Below are 23,510 nucleotides of genomic sequence, written 5' to 3' on the forward strand. Positions count from 1 at the left end.
TTTATGAATTATACAGACTGCAAGTGTTTAAAAATGAAAATGGCGACGGCTCTAGTCTCTGTGAATACAGTAAGAAACTATGGTAACTGTAACCACATTTAACAGGACATTTGCAACATGCTAACAAAACATTTAGAAAGACAATTTACAAATATCACTAAAAATATCATGTTATCATGGATCATGTCAGTTATTATTGCTCCATCTGCCATTTTTCGCTGTTGTCCTTGCTTGCTTACCTAGTCTGATGATTCAGCTGTGCAGATCCAGATGTTAATACTGGCTGCCCTTGTGTAATGCTTGAACATGAGCTGGCATATGCAAATATTGGGGGCGTACATATTAATGATCCCGACTGTTACGTAACAGTCGGTGTTATGTTGAGATTCGCCTGTTCTTCGGAGGTCTTTTAAACAAATGAGATTTACACAAGAAGGAGGAAACAATGGAGTTTGAGACTCACTGTATGTCATTTCCATGTACTGAACTCTTGTTATTCAACTATGCCAAGGTAAATTCAATTTTTTGATTCTAGGGCACCTTTAAAGGGACGTGAGACAAACAAAACAATTAAATTACACTTAAGATGTAGTATATTTGTTTTCCAAAGATGGTTTCTGTCATTTTATGCAGTTTTTATAGCACTGATGTAAGTTCAATAGTTAGTTGTTGTTGTTTTTTATGCTATAAAAACGGGGTGTGATGTCGTGATTGAAAGTTGTGATTGACAGCTTCTCTGAGCAAAGTAGTCACTGAGGCACCAACAGACTTTTTTCGGGAGGAGATTGAAGCTTTAACTTTAATTTCTACATTTCCATAATTGTTTATTTCACACCGACATGAGTTGTTCTGCAGTAAACTGTCAATCTAAACAATCCTGCGGGGGGGGTGCGCGAGGCCTTGACAGCGCGCGGCTGCACTTCATGCTCACTACTGCGCAGAATCGGATCCCGAGTTAAAATATATTGAAAATAGAAAAGTTATTTTGAATTGTGATAATATTTAACAATATTACTGTTTTGCTGTATTATTTGATCAAATCAATGCAGCCTTGGTGAGCATAAGAGACTTCTTACATCTCAGTGATCCCAAACTTTTGAATGGTAGTGTGTTAATGAAATCATATATGAAAAATTATTAAAATTTTGTCACTTTGGACGTATTCATGCGTCACAGCCTGTCGCTTAAGCACAGATTAGGTTAAAGCCATGTAATATGTGTTATGAGGCGATGATAAAATCTCTTGTCAGTTTCATTCAGGCAGGTTCTGTCCTGCTTCTGCTTTTCAGTTCACTTTAGCTGTGTCATGGGAGATCACACAGAGATTTTGACTAAGATTTCATATTAACACAATTGATTTTTGTGCTCACTTTTTACTTAGATGTTGACCTCTTTTCATTTGGCCCAAAAACCAGTGTAATCTCTGCTTCAGCTTATCCAAAAAAAAGTTACCATCCCTATAGCCACGATTTATTATAATAATGAAATTCCTGTGAAGTCAGTACAACCTTAATTAAAAAGGAAAACTAGTCTGCATCAAACAGCAAGGTTTCTAGAGGAGGATTTTGAATTTCCCCAGACAGACTGTCACACCCTCACAGAAAACACATTTATAACCATGAAGTAAAACAGTAACTGTTTACACCAGTCTGTTATTAAATACAAGAATTGCTACTAAACTGGTTTATAAACACACTGTGATGAAACAGGACTTTAAGGGAGGATCTACGTCTTATTTTATGACTAGGCTGGGTGGTAATTCTGTGTAGGGAGTGTCTTCATCCCATTTTTGTTGGAACTGTTAGCTTTCTATTCCTCTATTCGCTATATCTTCTCTCTTTTTGCAGTGTTTTACTGTAAACGTGGCCTCCCTGGGCTGACAAGACAGGATAAATGATCCTTCTCCTGTTCTAGAGTCAACAGATCTTGGCAGTGTGGATGGGAGGGGCTGCTGTCTGCTGGGAATCCTTCTGGTCTGAGCCGTAACCTTTCCTGGAACACGCCTCATTTTTCGTTCAACAGATTCTGCCCCCTTCTAGATCCAGCCCCCAGACTCATTCGATTGGCTGATGAAGAAACATCACAATGGTGGACAGACAAAGGCTAGTAAACATGCAGCACATTGTGGCCACTGCAATTTTAAAATATAGCAGTGAGGTGAATATGTGGGACACAAAAATGGGATAATTAAAAAGGGTGGTCCAGACTAGACCTCGCCTGATGAACCTGCTGTGGAAGCCTTTTAAAAAAGGCTTTTTTCAAACTTTGCCTCATACTTCCTTTCACTCTTTCACCCACTTTCCTTCTTCTCCCCCAGAATGACGTTCACCCAGTTAAATGCAACTTTTCTGCACAAACCCTTTCAGAAGCAGCCACACAAAGAGGGGCCACAGCCAGGGGGAGAAAGAGAGTATTGTTTGGCCACAAAACCTCCATTACATCAACAATAACTCATGAAGCTATACAGAATATAAAGAAAACACTGTGTGTGAGTGAGGGAATGCATTGCGTTTGGGGAGATGAGGTGTACTCTGCAGAAATTAAGGTCACCAAACCAAGTTAACTTAATTTAGTTGGGTTTAGTTATCTTTTGAATGATTAATGGCATGTTTAGTTACTTGCATGCATGTCTGAACCATGCATGCTTGACCCAGAGGTAATTGTACCTATTCATTGTATAAATCACTCCATTTTAGATGGAGATATGGATAGGCTACATGTATTTAACTTGTCTGATTCATTAGCTTTACTTTATTTCAACTCAATCCTTACGTTTTTACTTATTTTTATAAGACAAAGCAGAAAACAAACATACATAGGAATTCTGTTTTCATGCAGAGTCTGATGTAACAGGCCTTATGACTCTTTAAATGGTCTGAAGTGTCTTTTCATGCTTTGATTTGCAACTACGATAAACAAATTGCTGTCCAAAAGAGATTGATTTATTTAAGCCAATAATCAAATTATACTCTGTGGAATTCTTGTACATACCTAGGGGGATAAAGTCGGAGCTGATACCTGTCCAGCACATTACATCAAATGTAATAGTATACTGTATTGTTAGAGGCTAAGGTGTGCAGGTTTTCAAAGGCTAAGAGAAGAACCAGCATGCCTCTATGAAACAATTCTCAGTGTGTGTCTTATAAATAATGGCTGTTATTTAGCACACCTTGGAACATAAGCACAATGCAGCACTATTCAGTCTGTCTTTTCAAATATTAAGGCTGCAATTGATTGGGGAAAGGGTGCCGATTGTGTTAGTGAAGCAATCTTTTGATTTCTTTTTTTTTTTTTCCAGGGGTGGGTTTCATTTAAACTTTAGACTGAAACAGATGAAGCTTGTTCATTCATGCACGTGTAGTGTGTAAGGAAATGGCTTATCTGCATTGTCACCTGAATAAGAGGGGAAAGTGCACACGCACAATCCTTTTCAATGGTGCCACAGACCATTTAAGGTCTGCTATATGAAGTGCATAATGCACTAAACAACTGTCTATACAACCAAATTAAAAAAAGAAACAAAAGACAAAAACCTACATACAGGAAAGCAAATAAAACATGTTCAGATTTATGTAATTCACCAAAAACCTGTCACATGAAAAGACAGAAACCCTTGTGAAAAAGAGGTGCACTTGATTGTGCACTCAGTGTCAAATTTTAAAAGTATATGAAGACTTCAGATGCAAAGGCCTCTAAGTGCCATCTGAAATTTTCTTATAAAATGAGCATTTTTATCAAGCTTGTATGTTTATGTTCAGTTATTTCACTTTAATGGCAATGAAAAGGACCTATTAATTGCCATTAAAGTGAAATTACTGAACCTGAACATATGAGCTTGAGAAAAATGCTAATTTTAGAAGAAAATTTCAGATGCATGTAGAGGCTTTTGCATCAGAAGTCTTAATATTTTAAAAAAAAATTGTACTTGCACATAATATATATAGCCTATACTAACCATTTTTCAAAGACAACAGAAGTAATTATTAAATGACATAAAATACTATAGTAATTTATAGTAAATACTACAGTGTTTTTGAACCACAGTAAAGTACTTGAATTAATTTGTTGTGGTAATTCTATTGCTGTGGTAATATAACAACTATAGTAATATAAACAAATTACTTTACCCAATACTGTACTTTACCCAATACTGAGTTTTCTACAACTATAGGGTACATTAGTATACTAAAGTATACTACAGTATTTATTAGGCCACAGTTCACTATAGTTAATGGTATTCATAGCATTCATTAACAAAGTGTTGTAAATACTACAGTATACTACAATTTACTATAGTATGGTTCAAAAACACTATAGTATTTACTATAAATTTTTTCACTTGGGTATTTACCTCCTACTTAAGTGGGTCAAAAAAGCACTCTTAAGTTCAACTAAGTGCTTTTTGACCAAAAAGCACTGCATTCATAAATGTATGTTTCATTCTAACAGCCACAAAATGAATCTAATCCATTCTTTCTCCCCGCGCTCTTTTCATTTCGTCAGTGAATACAAACATTCCCACGTGATGATGGAATGACTCCCTCCCCTCTCGCTCACAATCTGGACGCGGCACGCGCTGTTGAACGCTCGCGCGGCACAAGAGAAAGAAAGTAGACAGAAGGCGCAGTGAAACTTCACCAACTCTCTCTCACGACGGAACACAGAGAAGACCGACGTTTTCGCACTTCGTTGCAGATATGAAACAACCTTTATTTCCCCGGCAATCACTCTTACTTGTGGATTTAAAGGACTTTATGGAGATGCACTTTGCTTGATCTTGAGGTGTTTGTTTTCACTACGTTTGCTGGGATTTTAAGCTCCTCTGTTGGTACAGTTAAAAACATGCCGGAAAAGATAAGTATTTCGGATTTCGTTTCTTTGGCTAAAGAAGACCTATCGTCCCCGGGAAGCTCTGGATTTCAGTCTAAAATGAGCGACTGTCGGAGCACCGTGGCCGCGCTCGAAGAGGTAAGGGTGTTTACCTGTGCGCAGGTGGACAACACCTGAGTGAATCCCTGTTCTTCAATCTATGTGAAAATCTCTGACACAACACAAGAATCATTTTACTTGCACAGATTTCAAGTTCTAATATGAGAAAGATAGTATTATTTTGAATTTAGCTAAACTTGCTGAAATTTTGGTTACATAGTAGTCTGCAGTTACGTAGAGGACAATAAAATGGTCCATCTTTTAATTATTACGTTGTTTTCAGTCAGGGCGACCTTTTGAATCTATAACAATAATTTACCTGAGGAAAGTAAGACTGAGTTATTGGTTCATATCCATATACAGTTGGTAACTACTTGTGGTTACTCTTCTAGGACACCTGTGTGAACAACAGAACTGATCTTTTGCCATTTATTAAACTGTTGCTAGTGCATCTTTTTTAACACTAGTGGTTTGAATGTCTCATTGCACATTTTATGGGCTCCTGTTGTGGTTAGCTGTGGGGACTGCACAGGAGTCACAACAAGGAAAAGACAGGATGTTTTCTAGTTTCCAGGGTTATAAACTCAGGATGCTTTTATAATGAGGAGTTGTTGCAGTAATACTGGAATAATGGGGGCACAAATACAAAATAACCCCACTGTTCTTCACAGCTGCAACATTTCATTGAGGAATAGTGTTAATATAGATAATTAAAGAGAAGTTGGAGTGATAACAGACTCAGTACTTGTTATGAGGTCTTATCAACCTAATGTGGGTCTTTAGCTGCCAGCTCATCTATAGGCATTTGTGTGGATATTAATGGAGAATAGAGAAACTCTGCCAGCAAGCGATAATGCTGGGCATGTCGGTACAGTGGAAGCCTTTCATTTATTACTGCCTTTTTCATGGGAAATATTTTAAGGAGTTTTCTGGAGCTGCAGTTCTCTAGAGCAGTGGTTCTCAACCATGGGGCCTGGACCCACTAGGGGCCCTCAGAAAACGTCTCGGGTTACTTGTGTAACCCTGGTTCCCTGAATAAGGGAACAAGACGCTACATCATATGACGTAGCGTCGACAGTTCCCATGAAAGGGAACATCTCGGGTTACTTGTGTAACCCTGGTTCCCTGAATAAGGGAACGAGACGCTACATCATATGACGTAGCGTCGACAGTTCCCATGAAGGGGAACTACCAGTGGGCCACCGGATGATTTAAAAAACTATTTAAATTAAAACATTATTATTAGGGGTGTATCAATATATTGTGTCACAATATATCGCAATATAAAAATCCAACAATATGTATTGTGGATAGTGACAATATGTATTGTGTATAGTCCACCCAAAATGAAAATTAGTGTGTGAGGAAAAAATTCAAGTTTATAGAGTTTTAGTGTCAGTACTAGCTACATTAAACTACTATATATAATGTATAATAATGCAATGGAGAATATTTGTGGGTCCTGATAATGCCAAAAAGTGGGTTACATTATTTTAAATATATCTAGTCAGTGACAGCGTGCAAGTATACGCTGTCTAAAATAATTCTGTAGTTTCAGCTTCAGAATCATGCATATTTTTATTCTGGTGTCGCCATTGACCTATGCATCCACCCCCAGTATAATACCAAATTTAGTCTTTTGATCAGAAGTAAATTTTTTGTTAACCATTTACCATATGTCTTGGAGTATCCTAATAAGATTGTATTGTGAGTTCAGTATCATGATATGTATCGAATCATGACATGAGGGTATCGATACACCCCTAATTATTATTAATATATATATAAAATAATCTAAATTGAAATGCTAAAAAAAATCACAAAATCAAGCTGTAAATTGACAGCTTGATTTTGTCAATAGTCAATAACTATTGTTTTTATTGTTGAACATTAAGTTCTTAAAACTTCTGAAATTACAAAATTAATCGTGGTTAATTCATTTAATGTCAGAACTCCTAGTTTCTGTTTATAAAGAAAAATGAAAACAAGACGTTTTGACATAATTACCACAGATAATAAAAAATATCTTATAGAGATCACTTTGTCCTGAAAGTCTTGCAGGACATCCATTCACATCCAGGGCTGTTGGTTAATAGAGTAGTTCCCCTAAAAATGAAAATTATGTACTTTACTCACTCCCCTTGTTTCAATCCCGCATGGCTTGCTTTCTTATGTGGAACACAGAAGGAAGTATTTAGCAGAACGTCCAAGCTGCTTTTTTTTATTTAGTGAAAGTAGGTAGGGACCAGAGACAATCATGATCACCATTCACTTTCATTGTGTGGGAAAAAAAGCAGCTTAGACATCCTGTTAGATGAAACCACTTGTTTCAAACGATTTTGAAATGACACGAGGATGAGTAAACTAATATCATTTGGATGTAAATGATGAAAATTTGGAGTGAACTATGCCTTCAAGCAGCACTTGAGCAACACATGTAGTTATGAAACAAATTAGGTGGAATTAATTGTGAGAATATCCTTTGTTCAGTTCTATATGATTAGCACAGTAAGTGATAACTGGAAGTCACTATCTTTCCTTGAATGAGTCAGAGATGTTTATTTCGTAGTATTTTTTTTTTTTCCCCAGGATTATAAATTCAGTCCTCTCATCCTCTGGTGCGGATATGCTGTGTATGTCTAGATTACTTGTGCAAATATATCAAGTTGTGAGTGTATTAGTCTTTTCTGCAGCTTCAAAGTGGTGTTTAACGCCTAGGTGCAACATATGTGTGTGTAACTGAGTGCGTTTTCATCAAGGTCAGCGTTTGAAGGCTTGTTTGGGTTTGAGAGACAAAGTTTGTTTATGTTTCCATTTGCTGAAACTCTGGCTAAGGCTGGCAGCATGTTGATTGATCTGGAGGAGGAGGCCACAGATAGACAGAAACCCCTGGAACATAAAAGGACAGATGAATTTGCAGCACACACTTCTGATTTCAGAATAATTATTGAGTTAAAACATGATGCTTTCTTTGTCTTTGTTTATGTTTGTATTTATATGTGTGTGTGCATGTGTGTTTGTTTGGTGCCATACACTGCAAGTATGCATCAGCTGTAAGCGCACACCCACATGAACAGTGATACCACCAGTCAGCAGATTTAATGTGACTAATACATTTATTTATGGCCATCCTCACTCCCTTTGAGAAGTAGTATAGATGACGTCCTCAGCTGCTAACAGGATCACATATCTAGTGTCATCAGTTCACTGAGGCTACAGTGACCAGTGCTTGAGAGGTTTGGCGAGGGCAGAGGTGTCCAGTCTTGCTCTTGGAGGGTCACTGTCCTGCAGAGTTCAGCTCCAACCCCAATTGACCCTTCGCAAAGACCCGCCCCCCCTTAGTTACTGATGCTTTGTCCGACAAGCCATGGCGCTGTCACACCACACACAGTGAAAAATACATCGCGGAGCAAAGAGGACACTGACAACACGTCGACAGACAAGACAGAGCAGGTTACTTATGATATTAAACAAAGTCCCAGCTTTCAAATTGTGTAATTTGTTTAAGAAATTCGAACAATAAAAAACGTTTTGTGGCTCTTTAATGTGTCGTGACAGATTGCTGTAGTGCCTCAGCTCAAGCGGCTCGTGAATCGATCATCTCTTCTTATTAGTTCATTTATAGCATCAAATAAGCATGAATGAACATGAGAATGAATGTTGTTTAAAACACGGAAAGACGTACATACGCAAAATTTTTCAAGTTCAAATCCACAGAGATTAATCTTCCAACTCCTGACTGCTTTGTCAGACAAAATGCCGTATCCGGCGTTATGATTGGTTAGATCACCTGTCAATCAAACTCCAGGCGAAGGGTCAATTAAACACACCTGAACCAGCAAATCATGGTCTTAGTAGGCATACTAGAAACTTTCAGGCAAGTATTTTAAAGGGTTAGTTCACCCATAATTGAAAATTATCCCTTGATTTACTCACTCTCAAGCCATCATAGGTGTGTATTTCTTCTGTCAGACAAACACAATCAGAGATATATTTAGAATTATCCTGGCTCTTCCAAGCTTTATAATGGTAGTGAATGGGGGGCCTGTTTTGAAGCCCAAAAAAATGCATCCATCCATCATAAAAATAGTCTATACGGCTTTATTAAGGGGGTTAATAAAGGCCTTATGAAGCAAAGTGATGGGTTTTTGTAAGAAAAATACCCATATTTAAAACTTTATAAACTAAAATAACTAGCTTCCGGCAGACGACTGTACGCATACTGCGCAAGTCGACTTGCGCCATAAGAGTAACCCGTCACGCGATGTATTATGTAGGAGTATCGTAAGTTTAGACACCTCTCACGTTTTAAACAAACAGGGCTGTGGAACAAACTTCAGTGCCTCTTCTCTTATATTGAAATCCTCTGATATTTCTCTTTAAAAATTCTCATTTTAGACTTTATAATTCGTGACCGGTGTTTTGTTTTGCTCATCATTACGTCATGTGTTGGGTCAGGTGCTACTCTTCTGCCGCAAATCGATGCGTACAGCCGTCTGCCGAACGCTAGTTATTATAGTTAAGTTTTAAATATGGATATTTTTCTTACAATAACTCATCGCTTTGCTTCAGAAGGACTTTATTAATCCCCTGGGGCCGTATGGATTCTTTTTATGATGAATGGATTGTGTTCGTCTGAAAGAAGAAAGTCATATACACCTAAGATCTCTTGAGGGTGAGTAAATCATGGGATAATTTTCATTTTGGGGTGAACTATCCCTTTAAGGCAAGTTGGAGCTAAACTATGCAGGGCAGTGGCCCTCCAGGACCAAGTTTGGACACCCCTGGGCTAGGGGGTTGTGAACTTCATGAAGTGCCTTAATGTTGTCATTCTGCTATCTCTGTGGAGCTCATATGGTTCCTATTGATGATGTCAGTATTTAGCGTTCCACTCACAAGTTCGCCTGCCCATTCAGTCTTAATAGTTAATGGTAAACGAACTTGGCTTGCTGTCCTTGAAGGAGGCTCGAACTCCGAGTTAAACCCCCTTAACAGCACTGCGCAGAGGAAGAATAAGAGAAATAAAGGAGAAGGGATGCCGGAAGAATTGTCGCTGGGATGGCGCAGTGACTGCTTCTAATATTGTAATGATGATTTACAGGACGATGACTGTCCTACGTTTGGGACTTCATTTAATGCAGACATTGAATATTTTTTTGTACTGACATTCATAATTCCATTATTCATAAGAATTAGTGGTGAAGAAGACTAAATTATGATCAAACTTCTTTTTTGAAAACTTATTTCACTACACTAAAGAACAGTAGCTAGTACTCTGAAGTTACTACATTATTACACTACATTATGATCAGATGTTTAATAAGAGCATGATTTGACTTGCACCATTAAACTGAACACAAATTAACATTAAATAAATAACTCAAAAAATACTAATTCTACAACTAATTCACTTAATATGTAACTGCAAAAAAAGGCAAACGCTTCACCGGGCCTAAAAGAAAGCAATCGTTTTAGAGATTTAGTTTGTTCGGACAGTAAATCAAAGCTAATTATTTAGTTGCATGAGCTGTTGAAACAAGTCCTCTAATGTTCATTTGACATCTATCATGCCATGTGGTGTTTATATCCTCCCCAAACGTACACATAACTTTTGAAGTCTTAGATATAATGTGTTTACTACTACGTACTCGAAATGTATAGCTTCTTTTTGGATGGCACTAGATGTGTGTACGTGGGAAGTGTCCTCTGATTAAGTGTTTTGTCCTCCCTCTGTTTCATCAGTGTTGTTTAAAGAACAGCTGATAAACAGTTTTGGGGGTGAAAGGTGAAGCACTGCTCAGGTTTTTCCTCATACCAGGGAAAACTGGAAAATGAAACTAATTCCAAGTAAACAGGGAAAAATAACACAAGGAAGTAAAAAAAAGCATAGCAAGACATAAGATGATTCTTTGGAAGAACCTGCATGTCCAGACATCTTTGTGCATGCACAAACAAGCATTTTCTATTTCTTTAAAAAAAGAAAGAAAAATAAGATTTTAGACTGAGGAAATATTCTGATACTGATGTAAACAAGAAGTCATGTGTGTGCCATCTGTCTGTCTGTGTCTAAAAACATGAACCTGTCTGGTGTTTAGCTTGTGAGATTCTGTTATACATCACTGTATCCATGTGTCTGGGATGTTGCCCAAAAAACTACAGAAAGAAATAAAACAGAACAGAACCAAAGAATGTTTTGTCTTGACTCTGATTTATTAAGCATTGATCAGACTAAACAATCTCTTACAGACAGCAGCAGACGTCAGAATGTTTTAAGGTCATAAACTCAAGATGGTTGTAACTCCTTCATTATGGGTTTACACCTGGTCACTTTATGCATTTTCTCTGATCGGATAGCTATCCGATCGTGAAAAGACCAGGTGTAAATGCTCTCTGAAACACTTTTGAGATGGATTAAAATCCGATCACTCAAACTACTTCAGGAGGTGGTTTAAAATGCATTTCAAATTAAACTGGACAATAATTGTAAATGCATCTGGCTGTTGAAACCACGTATGTAAATTTTACGCATATATAGCATGGGAATTGAAGATTTATTTTTATATCCGTATTGCAGAGACACAATTATGTAGCCAAATGTAAATGGAACTGTTTTAACAAATCAGATAACAACCCCATCAGTAAAAACACATAAAGTGACCAGGTGTAAACAAATCTCAATAAACCACTGATATCTGAACTCAACATAGATTCCCATGGAGGTGTGTCTCTTTCTGTCTCTTACACTAATTCTTTTCTGTAAATAGTGTCTGTTCTGAGTCATTAAGAGATGTTGTTGTCTCTTTCGCAAGGCTTGATTCACCTGTGCTTCACAACTCACCTGTTCTGAATCATCACAGCAGCCTGTCGTGATAGAAAGACTGCTTGACAACTATTCTGATGTTTGTCCTGTAGGAACAGTCAAGTGTTGCCCTGCAACAAGATAAACATGTTTATGTTTTTGTTAATGATTAATTTGAAGAGTGTAGTCGGTGTTGATGCCAGTGATAAATTTGTAATTCTAATGTCTATTCTCATCTCTCTGTTGTCTTGCACCAGTCTTTAGAGCAGGACCAGATGTCCCTACAGAGGATGAAGAAAATTGTGAAGGCCATCCACAGCTCTGGAATCAGTGAGTGCATTCTTATGTTCTTGGCGTTTCTTTTGTTTGTTTAATTGTTTTGTCTAGTACAGTGGTTCTTTACCCTTTTGACTCCAAGGCTCCCACAACAATATGTGAAGGCCCAAAACTCCTAGTTTCTGTCAATTCAGTTGAGGATTCCAGAGCTGAATATTCTTCAGGGATCCTACTCAAGGAAATTTGTCCAGTTGTTCAAAATTTACTGGATAAAGATTAAAGATAATTTTTGGGGGGTATTTTTTTACACACAATTTCTAACCGATTTTAGATTTTATAAATTTAACATGACTTTTCCAGATTTTGAAATCACACTTAAAAATATGAAATCATTTTAATGCTCATTTTGTCTTATTTTAAATCATCTTGGATGTTTGCTGAGGCCACCTAGTGGGCCCCAGCCCCTCGTTTGAGAACCACTGGTCTAGTACATAGGCAAAAATATGTATTTATTTTTTTTTTTTAGAGATCTTCAGGAGGTCTGGTTTCACTATGACTCAGTATTTAAGCCTCTCAGACTGTTACATCAAAATCAGCTCATGATGGCATAAACATGCATAAAGGATCAATTTACCCAAAAATGAAATTTCTGTCATTAATTACTCATGTCGTTCCACACCTGTAAGGCCCCCATAGAAAGCATCGCAAATACCACATTCAAGTAGTAGAAAAAAATCAAAATTACTCAAAACACATCAAAAGTAGTAGAAACATTGTTAAAATAGTCAACGTGACTACAGTGGTTCAACCTTAAAGGGTTAGTTCACCCAAAAATGAAAATTCTGTCATTTATTACTTACCCTCATGTCGTTTCACACCCGTAAGACCTTCGTTAATCTTTGGAACACAAATTAAGATATTTTAGTTGAAATCCGATGGCTCCGTGAGGCCTCCATAGGGAGCAATGACACTTCCTCTCTCAAGATCCATAAAGGTACTAAAAACATATTTAAATCAGTTCATGTGAGTACAGTGGCTCAATATTAATATTATAAAGCGACAAGAATATTTTTGGTGTGCCAAAAAAACAAAATAACGACTTATATAGTCATGACCGATTTCAAAACACTGCTTCAGAAAGCATCTGAGCATAAATGAATCAGTGTGTCGAATCATGAATTGGATCGCGGGTCAAACTGCCAAACTGCTGAAATCACGTGACTTTGGCGCTCCGAACAGCAGATTTGACACACAGATTCACAATGCTCCGATGCTTTCTGAAGCATTGTTTTGAAATCGGCCATCACTAAATAAGTCGTTATTTTGTTTTTTTGCCGCACCAAAAGTATTCTCGTGGCTTTATAATATTAATATTGAGCCACTGTACTCACATGAACTGATTTAAATATGTTTTTAGTACCTTTATGGATCTTGACCGAGGAAGTGTCATTGCTCCCTATGGAGGCCTCACGGAGCCATCGGATTTCAACTAAAATATCTTAATTTGTATTCCGAAGATTAACGAAGGTCTTACGGGTGTGAAACGACATGAGGGTAAGTAATAAATGGCAGAATTTTCATTTCTGGGTGAACTAACCCTTTAATGTTATGAAGCGACGAGAATACTTTTTGTGTGCAAAACCAAAACAAAAATAACTACTTTTTTCAACATTTTCTTCTCTCCCCTGTCATTCTCCTAAGCTGTTCACATTCAGTGCTTCCAGATTCTATGTCAGAACACCGGCTCAGTATTGGCCGGCGCTGTTCACGTGAGCAGCACAACGCATGCAACTGGAAGCGCTGAACGTAAATAGCGTAGGAGAATGACAGGGGAGAGAAGAAATTGTTGAATAAAGTCCTAATTTTTGTTTTGTTTTTGCGCACAAAAAGTATTCTCGTCGCTTCATAACATTAAGGTTGAACCACTGTAGTCACGTTGACTATTTTAACGATGTCTTTAGTACCTTTCTGGACCTTGAATCTGTTACTTTCTATGGGGGGAAAAAAAAAAAAACCTCTCAGATTTCATCAAAAATATTGTAATTTGTGTTCTGAAGATGAATGAAGATCTTACTGGTTTGGAACGACATGAGGGTGAGTAATTAATGACAGAATTTTCATTTTTGGGTGAACTAACCCTATAATTAAATTACATTAGATGTTGAAGCATATTTAAAAGCTAGCAAGATTTTGGAAAAAACTCTTAAAACATTAAGCCTAAAAAATGCAGTGAGATCATTCTTAGTCTCTCTCTCAGTCTCTCTGTCACACAAATGAAAGATGACAGAAACTGTGGCCCAGATTTGTCTTCACAACCACTAATCTCTCAAAAAAAGAGCAGATTGTTTGTTTTCCTGTTTTCTGTTCAAATAGAAATAGAAAATAACAGCCATTGAAACTTGCTTGACTGTTTTTAACCTCAGAGTTCTCCTATGGTCTCCTAATGACACTACACTGTGTTAAACACATACAGTTTCAGTACCTTATTCTGTCCATCGTGCATGATGCATGTGGCTTACTGGTTACACCTCTGTAAGCAGTTTGGCTGCATTTACAATGAGACTATATCACATGTTTTGACCAGTGTCTTTACCACTAAAATAACAGGGGAATATCTGTGTGTTTACATCTCTTGCTCCTCTTTTAAATGAGAAATTGCTCCACAAACCTGGCCAGTACGTAATTTATAATGTTGTGTGGTGCTTACAAAAGTCCTGACTGGAATGATCATGGTTTCTGGGTTTCTGGGAAGCATGTCTTAGATCTGCCTGCTTCTTATTTCTGAGGGCTCATGCCCCATTTCTCAATTCTCTGAGTCACAGTTCAGTTAAACGCAAAGGAGACCCACACATTTTATCATTCATCTCCCCCTCATTGTCTCTCTCTCTCTCTCTCTCTCTCTCTTTCTTTTAACTGAAGTCAGATGTCTCATTCCGGTAACATTACTAGTGAGGGGCCTCAGTTTCCTGCCCCTGTGTGTTTGTGGTGGAGCTAAACTTACTAGTTTTGGAATGAGTCCTAACCTGAACCTCATGATTCACCTCATACCTCTCGTTTTGCCAGGATATTGTTGTTTGTGGGTGAAAAGTTGTGAATGTTGTTTTCATATCAGTGATTCAGAGTTAGTGTATATATCAGATTTGTGCAGCATCAAGCAGGTTTTACTCATCCTGGTTAGAAACCAGTGTTTGAGTCCAGAATCTGTGGAGATTTTTGGGCCGATATGTCAAGGAAAACATCTGTTTTATTAGTGATGTTGCAAAGATTTGAATAAACCTGTTAAACAAAGTTTTAATTAGAATTTCCTTGTAGGGGTGGGCGATATGACCAAAATCTTTTATCATGATAGGAGTAATTTTATTTCACGCTAACGATATATATCACAATATCATCATTTTTGCTATAAATAGGGTTTTTATAATATCAAAATCCGTAGACATTTCATAATTCTTGTCACCAATGTCAATATTACAAAAAATGAATACTAGCTTAACTAAATAATAAAAAAAAAAAAAAAAAAGTCAAGTTTACGGAAGACAAGTACGGAGCCCTGCACATGACATGCAGGAAAAAAAAGTAAATTGTGCGCACGATTGATGTATCATCCTGTCTTCGAATTGCACTTGTGTGTTCAATCATTCTTGTGTGTAATGCACATGTGGTTTTACCAACATATAGCAGTGAACATGGACAAATGATAATATAGATCGCACGTACTCTTACAGGTTATCAATTGTTTAATCTTGTATGTTTTTTTTTTATGTACGAGGATGTGTAAATGATTGACATTTGACATATATAGTGCAAGAAGTACAATTATAGCATGAAAAATTACCCTGGGCATCAATTGGGGTGGTTGGAGAAGAGACATGAGTATCTGCATGAACAAGCTCATCCCTCAGACTAGAACTCCTAGAAGAGACAAAGAATGGTGGGTCATTAAATACATTCAATAACTGAGGATCACTTTGAATGATGTGCCAGTGACTCTTAATAATCCTCCTAATGTCATTACTCAATGGGTCTAGATTTTAAAACGCATGAATAGCTTTTCTCAATCAAATTATGCAGCGCACTTACAGAGCAGAGGCTTCACATGCGCACATCTCTCAGACAGCGTGTGCATATAGCAAAATGAGTTCGCTGGCTATTGCTCTTCAACGCTTTAAAATCACTTGTTTTTAAACCACAATGCTTGAAAACACATGGAGACGATAAGCTTTCATGACCACACACACAGCACAGCAACTTCACTTGAGCATAACCACGATAGAGATGATAGTCCAAAATCTCTACCGGTTGACAAATTTCTACCAGTTTTTGTAGTGATTTTTTTGAATGAATTCACAGCAGGAATGACAGGAGACTCTCTGTAGGTTTTTTAGAAAGCTGTATATTTAGTCTATATGTGCATCTGTGTGTAACCTAACAGTGTCACAGTTTAAAACAGAGCCGTTGGCCATGGACTAAATGTTGCTGAAAACATGCTCTCACTAACAAAGATGTGGCAGGCACTTTAAAGTGTTGATCTAGGGGTCAATTTTCTTTAAAAACCTGGAACAGGATCTGCTTCAGTGTTAATTTGGGCTTCACCTACCGTCTCTGGAATAGATCAGGGTCTTATACATGTCAAGAAATGAATTAACAATACAAATGAAAATTGTATGTCTGAAAGTGCTCACAGATGACTGTTTGGAGAGGATAAAACTGTTTCCAGATCAGGGAAGGTAGGTTCTCTGAGAGTTGGCGGCTGCAAGTAAAGTGCAGTATTGTTTGAGCCGGACTGACTCACTGGAAAAACACTGCTGATTGAAGTCCACAGAAGAGGAAGTGTCAGCTAGATGTTCGATTAACCAACTACAAAAACCCCCCTTGATTTTTGTTATTTTTTCTGCTAAATTCATCTGGTTGTTTTTCTCCTGTCTTGTTTTGAAAAACATTTTTACTTTATTTATTAATGAACTTATACTACCTTCCCAGACTATTCAGAGTGATTTCCTGATGTAGAAATCAGTATGCTGGCATGCCGATTTGTCCTGCTTATTTTTTGTGGTGTCCGTTTAACAGTAGAAAGGAAATTATTCAGTCAAATGGGATCAGGATACAATGCAGGCCTGATTGAACCTGCATCTCCCACTTTAGCACCGAACCATTGTGTCTGGAGCATGTGCACTAACTGCAAAGCCACTGTATAATTTAAATAAAGTTAAAAAAATTTTTAAAAGGCTTTCTCCATTATCCTACAGGAACCGTGTGATGTAAACAAGTAGGACGTGTTCCTGGATCAACATCTTTTGTTTTTCCTGGAACAACTTCCCTATCAACTAATTAAAGCCCTAAACCAACCCCTAGAATGAGAGGGCAATGATTGTTTGATAGGAGTGTTTTTCCTGCAACAACAATTTCAATTTAGGAAAAATGTGTACTTCATGTATGCTAATTTCAGGGATATTCCCTTGGAAAGACCAGTAAGTGTTCCCACAAATGCTTGTGACCATCAGAAGTGAAGATGGCTTGCTTTGGCTTTTATCTAAGTGTACTCATTTATTTTATAGCCGTAGAGCTGAGAGCTCCTTGATCTGTAGTGCAGTCTGAGTCTGACTGTGGTGTTTTTAGTATTCTTGCCAGGAGCTCACTGTGCTTCAGCTGGTATCATTTTCACTGCTCTGTATCTCAAAATCCTGTTTTCCTCTATTCATTTGATCATGCGGTGAGGTCACACGGTTTCAGAACATGGATAAAGGTTAAAATTTCACGACTGAAAATGACAGAGTTCAGAATTAGTGTTTGTGCTTGCATTAAATTGACCAAAAGGGACTAACAAAAATTACTTTTTAAATTATTAGTTACTTTAATGTATAATAATATTTCAGAATATTATAGTTTTGACTGTATTTTTGATCAAATAAATGCAGCCTCGGTTAGCATAAGAGACTTTCAAAAACATTAAAAAAATTCTTACCAACCTCAAACTTTTGAAAGGTAGTGTACGCAAATCTTTAATGGTCAAGATGCAGTACATACTTTGACAGTACATGTGTTGGACAAAGGTAAAGAGACTTTTCCAATCCAGTCAATTCCTGATGGATAAAATCAAGTCCCACCCTACAATTGTTTTTGTTTTTTGTTTTTTTTATTGAATATCCTGTTTCACATGAAAATGTCACATTATGGAAAAGAAGTAGGCTGCAAACACAGTTTCACATTGATTTCTTGTGTATTCTGTTATCTATCTGTATAAAGGTCAGTGACAGGATTGTCTAGATGTTGATTGTGTGATGTTGTGTTCCCAGATCATGTGGAGAATAAGGAGCAGTACATAGAGGTTCTGGAGAATCTGGGGAACAGTCACCTGACGCAGGATAATAACGAGATCTCCACAGGCTTCCTGAACCTGGCTGTGTTCACACGAGAGATCACTGCACTCTTCAAGAACCTGGTGAGCAGGATGCCATCTTGAGCTAAACTACAAATCTGTCTATCTGTCTGTCTATCTGTCTGTCTGTCTGTCTGTCTGTCTGTCACTAAGTAGTCATAGACTGATTTATTTGGCTATTTTGAGGTCATTGACCAATTACCACACTTGCTTGACCAATGAACTACTGTAGTTCTAATTTTAGTTCTTTTAAATATCTTTTTTTTTTCCTATTTTAGTTCTTTTAAATATAAATTCTAATATTTTAATTTGTTTAAAAGACTTAAAAGTGCCCTAGAATCAGAATTTGAATTTACCTCGGCATAGTTGAATAACAAGAGTTCAGTACATGGAAAAGACATACATTGAGTTTCAAACCCCATTGTTTCCTCCTTCTTATGTAAATCTCATTTGTTTAAAAGACTTCCGGAAAACACTCGGATCTCAACATAACACCGACTGTTACGTAACAGTCGGGATCGTTAATATGTATGACCCCAATATTTGCATAATGCCAGCCCATTCGACGCATTAGACAAGGAAATGCAGTATTAACGGCTGGATCTGTGCACAGACAAGGTAAGCAAGCAAGAACAACAGCGAAAAATGGCAGATGGAGCAATAATAACTGACGTGATCCATGATATCATGATATTTTTAGTGATATTTGTAGATTGTCTTTCTAAATGTTTCATTAGCATGTTGCTAATGTACTGTTAAATGTGGTTAAAGTTACCATCGTTTCTTACTGTATTCACGGAGACAAGAGTCGTCACTATTTTCATTTTTAAACACGTGCAGTCTGTATAATTCATAAACACAACTTCATTCTTTATAAATCTCTCCAACAGTGTGTAATGTTAGCTTTAGCCACAGAGCATAGCCTCAAACTCACACAAAATCAAATGTAACCATCTAAATAAATACTTTACTCACATAATTCGAAGCATGCATACAGCATGCATGACGAACATCTTGTAAAGATCCATTTGAGGGTTATATTAGCTGTGTGAACTTTGTTTATGCGATGTATATATAGTCGAGAGCTCGGGGCAGAGGGAGCGCATCTCTTAAAGGGGCCGTGCTGAAAAAATCAGTGCATAGTTAATGATGCCCCAAAATAGGCAGTTAAAAAAATTAAAGGCAGGGTAGGCAAAAAAATGTATAAAAAACTTTTTTTCAAAATTTGTTTAAACTTTATTTATATATCAATACATAATTAAAATGTAAGTACTCTGAAAAAGAAAGTATAAAAATCGAGTGTCTGTAGACCTCTCACGACTGTTTTAAAGACAGCTCATTATTTCCATTCACTCCACCCCCTCCCTTCTGGGCTCCTTCCAAAGCCACGCCCCCAAAACGCATGAACGTGCGACTCCGACCACTGAGCTGGAAGACGCATTATTTACCTGAGACGAGCGGAGAGGAAGGAGCACAGTGCATGTAGTGACATCATGTCAGAATCACATGTAATAAAAATAACTTTAAAATTATGAAGATAAACAAACAAGATGTATTTTAGTACTCACTATCAAGCTAGCATATTGATATTGGTAAAGTTTAAAATATATATTTTTTGATTCGCTAACGAGCTAGTTATCTATAAGGCAAAGCTAAAAACAGGTTGCATGATACACGTTTTTCCATTACCATCATTTACACTGTGATGAAGATGAATTTCGTGTAAGATTCATAACATATACGTTGTTCTACAGATCAACAGAGTAACATACACTCAAATATCAACTCACAACTGCATTGCAGACACAAAATAATAACACACACATACAACAAAGTGTGTACGACACACACAGATACAAGATAAAGACATCAGTAAACATAGGTAGAGAATATAAAAACAAAACAAAGGCGAAAAAAACGTGCATGTAAACTTACAGGTGAACATGGTAAAAGAGTTAGACAGAGGGTAAAATTATGCACAATTCAACACTATAGCTATCATTATTTATCGTCTCTACTACGGCTCGCTAAGTAATGTTATGTTAGCTATATTACGCAGCTACGTGTGCTAATGACACATGCTTCATGAAAAAATAAACAAAAAAATATGTATGATCAAAATACAAAAAGAAAGATTTACCTGTCCAGCAGAAATAAAGCCATCAAGGAGTCACTTTTCAGCCCCTTGAGTTCCCTCAGTTCTCGCCATCGCTGGAAAGCCACGCCGATATTAACTCGCGTTTTATTTCTTTGTTTATCCAAAGACTTTTTGTTCATTGCCTTTTCTTGTACTGTTACTGTCTTCCTTTTTTTGCCTGGTTTGCCTTCACTAACTGCATAGGCCGATACTGTGAATTTAGCTTGCTGTTTCTCTGCCATTGTTTTGGTATTCCTAGGATCCGTGCCTCTTGGATTCCCCAAATCAAACGTGCGCGCGCAAGTGGGCAGGTCATGTGTGGCAAAAGGGTGGTTGCCATGGTTGCGAGAGAGTGACAGCCGCCTAAGCCAATCCTATGTTTCGTCCCGGATGGAAATAATGAGCTGTGTTTAATACAGATTAAACGGTCTAGAGTCACTCGATTTTTATACTCTTTTTATCAGAGTTCTTACATTTTAATTATGCATGTATATATATAGAAAGTTTAAACAAATTTGGAACAAAATTTCTTACCTACCCTGCCTTTAATTAAAAAAAATCTATGGGGTATTTTGAGCTGAAACTTCACAGACACATTCAGGGGACACCTAAGACTTATATTACATCTTATAAAAAAACAATCTAGGGCACCTTTAATTTTTTCTTTCATTGAATTATATGTATAGATAGGGGTATAATAAATCGTTTCTCTGACGCTTCACGATTCTCTTTTCAATGATTCTGAAAAGTGCATTATTGTGAATTCAGCCTATAAAAAATGTAGATCAAGAATTGTTTTAAAACTGAATTTTGATTCCCAGAAATGGAATCAGATCGGATCGTGAGGTGCCTAAGGATTCCCAGCTTTAAACATCACCCATCCTGTTCTTTAAATATCAAAATTGGTCATTGAAAAACCCATATCGGTTGACCACAAATTGAGTTATTTTAAAAAACCTCTTCCAGGTGCAGCATAAAGTTCGGTGAAGCGTAGATGTTAATTACCTGTATAACTCAAGGCCAACATGAAGATTTTCCACCTTATTTGACAGGAAATATTCAAGAACAGTCTGACTTGCCAGTATTATTATTCAAAAAGCACCTTTGAGTCTGTGTCTGTGCGGCTCGATATATTTTTGGATAAGAAACAGCAGACTTCCAGCTGTACAAAGTACACAGGGGACTGGGAGAGGTAGTGTGTGTGTGTGTGTGTGTGTGTGTGTGTGTGTGTGTGTGTGTGTGTGTGTGTGTGTCAGCAGGGGTTTAACAGCTGCAGGCAAGGGCCCCTCAAACCACAGAGCCCGGAACCCTCCCACTGATAGTTTCCATGGTAATGGTAATTTATACCAGACCTGAGAGCATGAGTGGACAGCGTCCGACCACTGAGCTGTCAATCAAATAATCACCAGAGACAGGAACCTCAGCTTAAAAAAATACAACAGAAACTCTGCTAAGAAAATAAACTTCATTTGATTTAGTGCCCTTGTGTGGGGGCTACAACTTTCCCTCAGTCAAGCCCATTTTTCATATTCATGAAGATTTATATGGATAACATCAATTTTGCAAGGTTATAAATCCATATCATGCACCATTATGAGATAACTCCCATGATTGCTTTTAATTTACATTCATATTTGTATCATAATATGTCTTTAATCTTTAATGTTGAGTATTAAAGTGTTTACTGGGGGTTTGAGTGTCTTTTATTAGTGGTCAACCAAGGTGTGCTTGACAGCACAGTGGCAGATATAATGTACAATCCTATCACTGACCTTTCTGTCCTGTCACTATCAGATCTCTTTGCTTGCTTTGGAAATCTACGACTGTCCCTTTGATCTTTGAAAGTACACGTACAAAACATTTCATATGTACAAAAAGGCTTTCCTTGGTTTAAAATGAATAGGCCTGTTTCTTCTCTCGTCCTGGAGTGGGTTTTTCCTCACACATTCTTTCCTAAGGAAGATTTATACTTGCTCAGCACTTTAATGTGCTTGGCCAAGGAGAAATCCCAAACAGAGTTTTAACTTTTTGCATTTTTTGGTTTGCGAGCATTCGTACCTCCAGACTGGACTTTATAGGGAGGGTTTTGTCTTGCCAGGTAAAAATGTGTGCACTTACTTTGAAAAGGGATTCAGAGTTTACATTAACATTTGAACTATGTTCTGATCAACTGTCAGATGTTGTTGTAAATTTCTTTTTGGTTTCTGTCTCTGTTCCATTATTTCCTGATTTTGTTTTTGTGCTCTTCCTGTTGGTTCTGTAGGTGCAAAACCTGAACAATATAATTTCATTCCCTCTGGAGAATGTGTTGAAGACAGAGCTGAGAGACAGCAGGCTGGTGAGTGAAACAGACACCTACGTCACACAGCATCATCATACTGGACTAAATGTGTCAAAAACGTCACCTTGTACCCAAATTTAGTATAATTGAAATCAATTAAAGGAAGTTAGATCCTTTTGTAGAGTCCACAATAATGTGTCAAATTGTTTTGTTCATTGGATAAAGTGTTATAACTATCTTTGGCATGTAGCTTTTTTGGGGCATTGTGTTTTTCTAAAGTCAAGATGCGCAATAGCTGCACCACACCTTTCTTTATGCGTTTAACCTGTATGATGAGTGGAGATGTACCGCAGGGCTCTGAGATCAAGTTTTGATACACACCCTTTTATTATTGTTTTCGCAATATTAATTTTCCACAATGAGGTGGAGTGGCCTTTGCTATTGCATGAAGCTTTTAGGGCGACACAAAGTAAACGTTTTCATGTGTGTGATTAAATATCCAAAAGCACTGGGTGTTTGTGTGTGGTGGGTTTTTGGGGGTTAACTTAGCTATACTTGGGGGATAAGTTTTTCCCCACAAGTTAGCTAAATATATATATTACTTTTTTCTCTTTCAGGAGCTGAAAAAACAGATGGAGAAAAGCTGGAAGGATTATGATGCTAAAATGTGAGTTTCTCCTGCTACACAACTTCCTATAACATTTAGTACAAG

The 23,510-nt window shown here is 37.3% G+C and overlaps 1 protein-coding gene and 1 long non-coding RNA gene across 3 annotated transcripts in view; one reads left to right on the forward strand and one right to left on the reverse strand.

The window, feature by feature from the left end:
• Nucleotides 1–4,533: 4,533 nt before the first annotated feature.
• Nucleotides 4,534–23,510, forward strand: part of asap3 (ArfGAP with SH3 domain, ankyrin repeat and PH domain 3) — a 36,563-nt gene continuing 17,586 nt past the window's right edge. The window contains exons 1-5 of one of the 2 annotated variants that reach the window (XM_048191916.1): nt 4,534–4,968; nt 11,986–12,058; nt 18,298–18,443; nt 22,781–22,855; nt 23,416–23,465. In XM_048191916.1, the coding sequence (XP_048047873.1) occupies nt 4,843–4,968; nt 11,986–12,058; nt 18,298–18,443; nt 22,781–22,855; nt 23,416–23,465 (470 nt within the window). In that variant the 5' untranslated portion in view covers nt 4,534–4,842. The remainder of the gene's footprint in view (nt 4,969–11,985; nt 12,059–18,297; nt 18,444–22,780; nt 22,856–23,415; nt 23,466–23,510) is intronic. The other variant, XM_048191915.1, reaches the window with a different exon arrangement.
• LOC125269142 lies at nt 7,043–21,641 on the reverse strand. Its single transcript, XR_007185041.1, has 4 exons — nt 21,523–21,641; nt 15,840–15,916; nt 11,768–11,859; nt 7,043–7,818 (listed from the first exon to the last, which is right to left on the reverse strand). It is a non-coding gene; the product is annotated as an uncharacterized LOC125269142 (long non-coding RNA).

This window comes from Megalobrama amblycephala, linkage group LG5 (genome assembly GCF_018812025.1).
Source record: "Megalobrama amblycephala isolate DHTTF-2021 linkage group LG5, ASM1881202v1, whole genome shotgun sequence".
In the NCBI taxonomy this organism is placed as follows: domain Eukaryota; kingdom Metazoa; phylum Chordata; class Actinopteri; order Cypriniformes; family Xenocyprididae; genus Megalobrama; species Megalobrama amblycephala.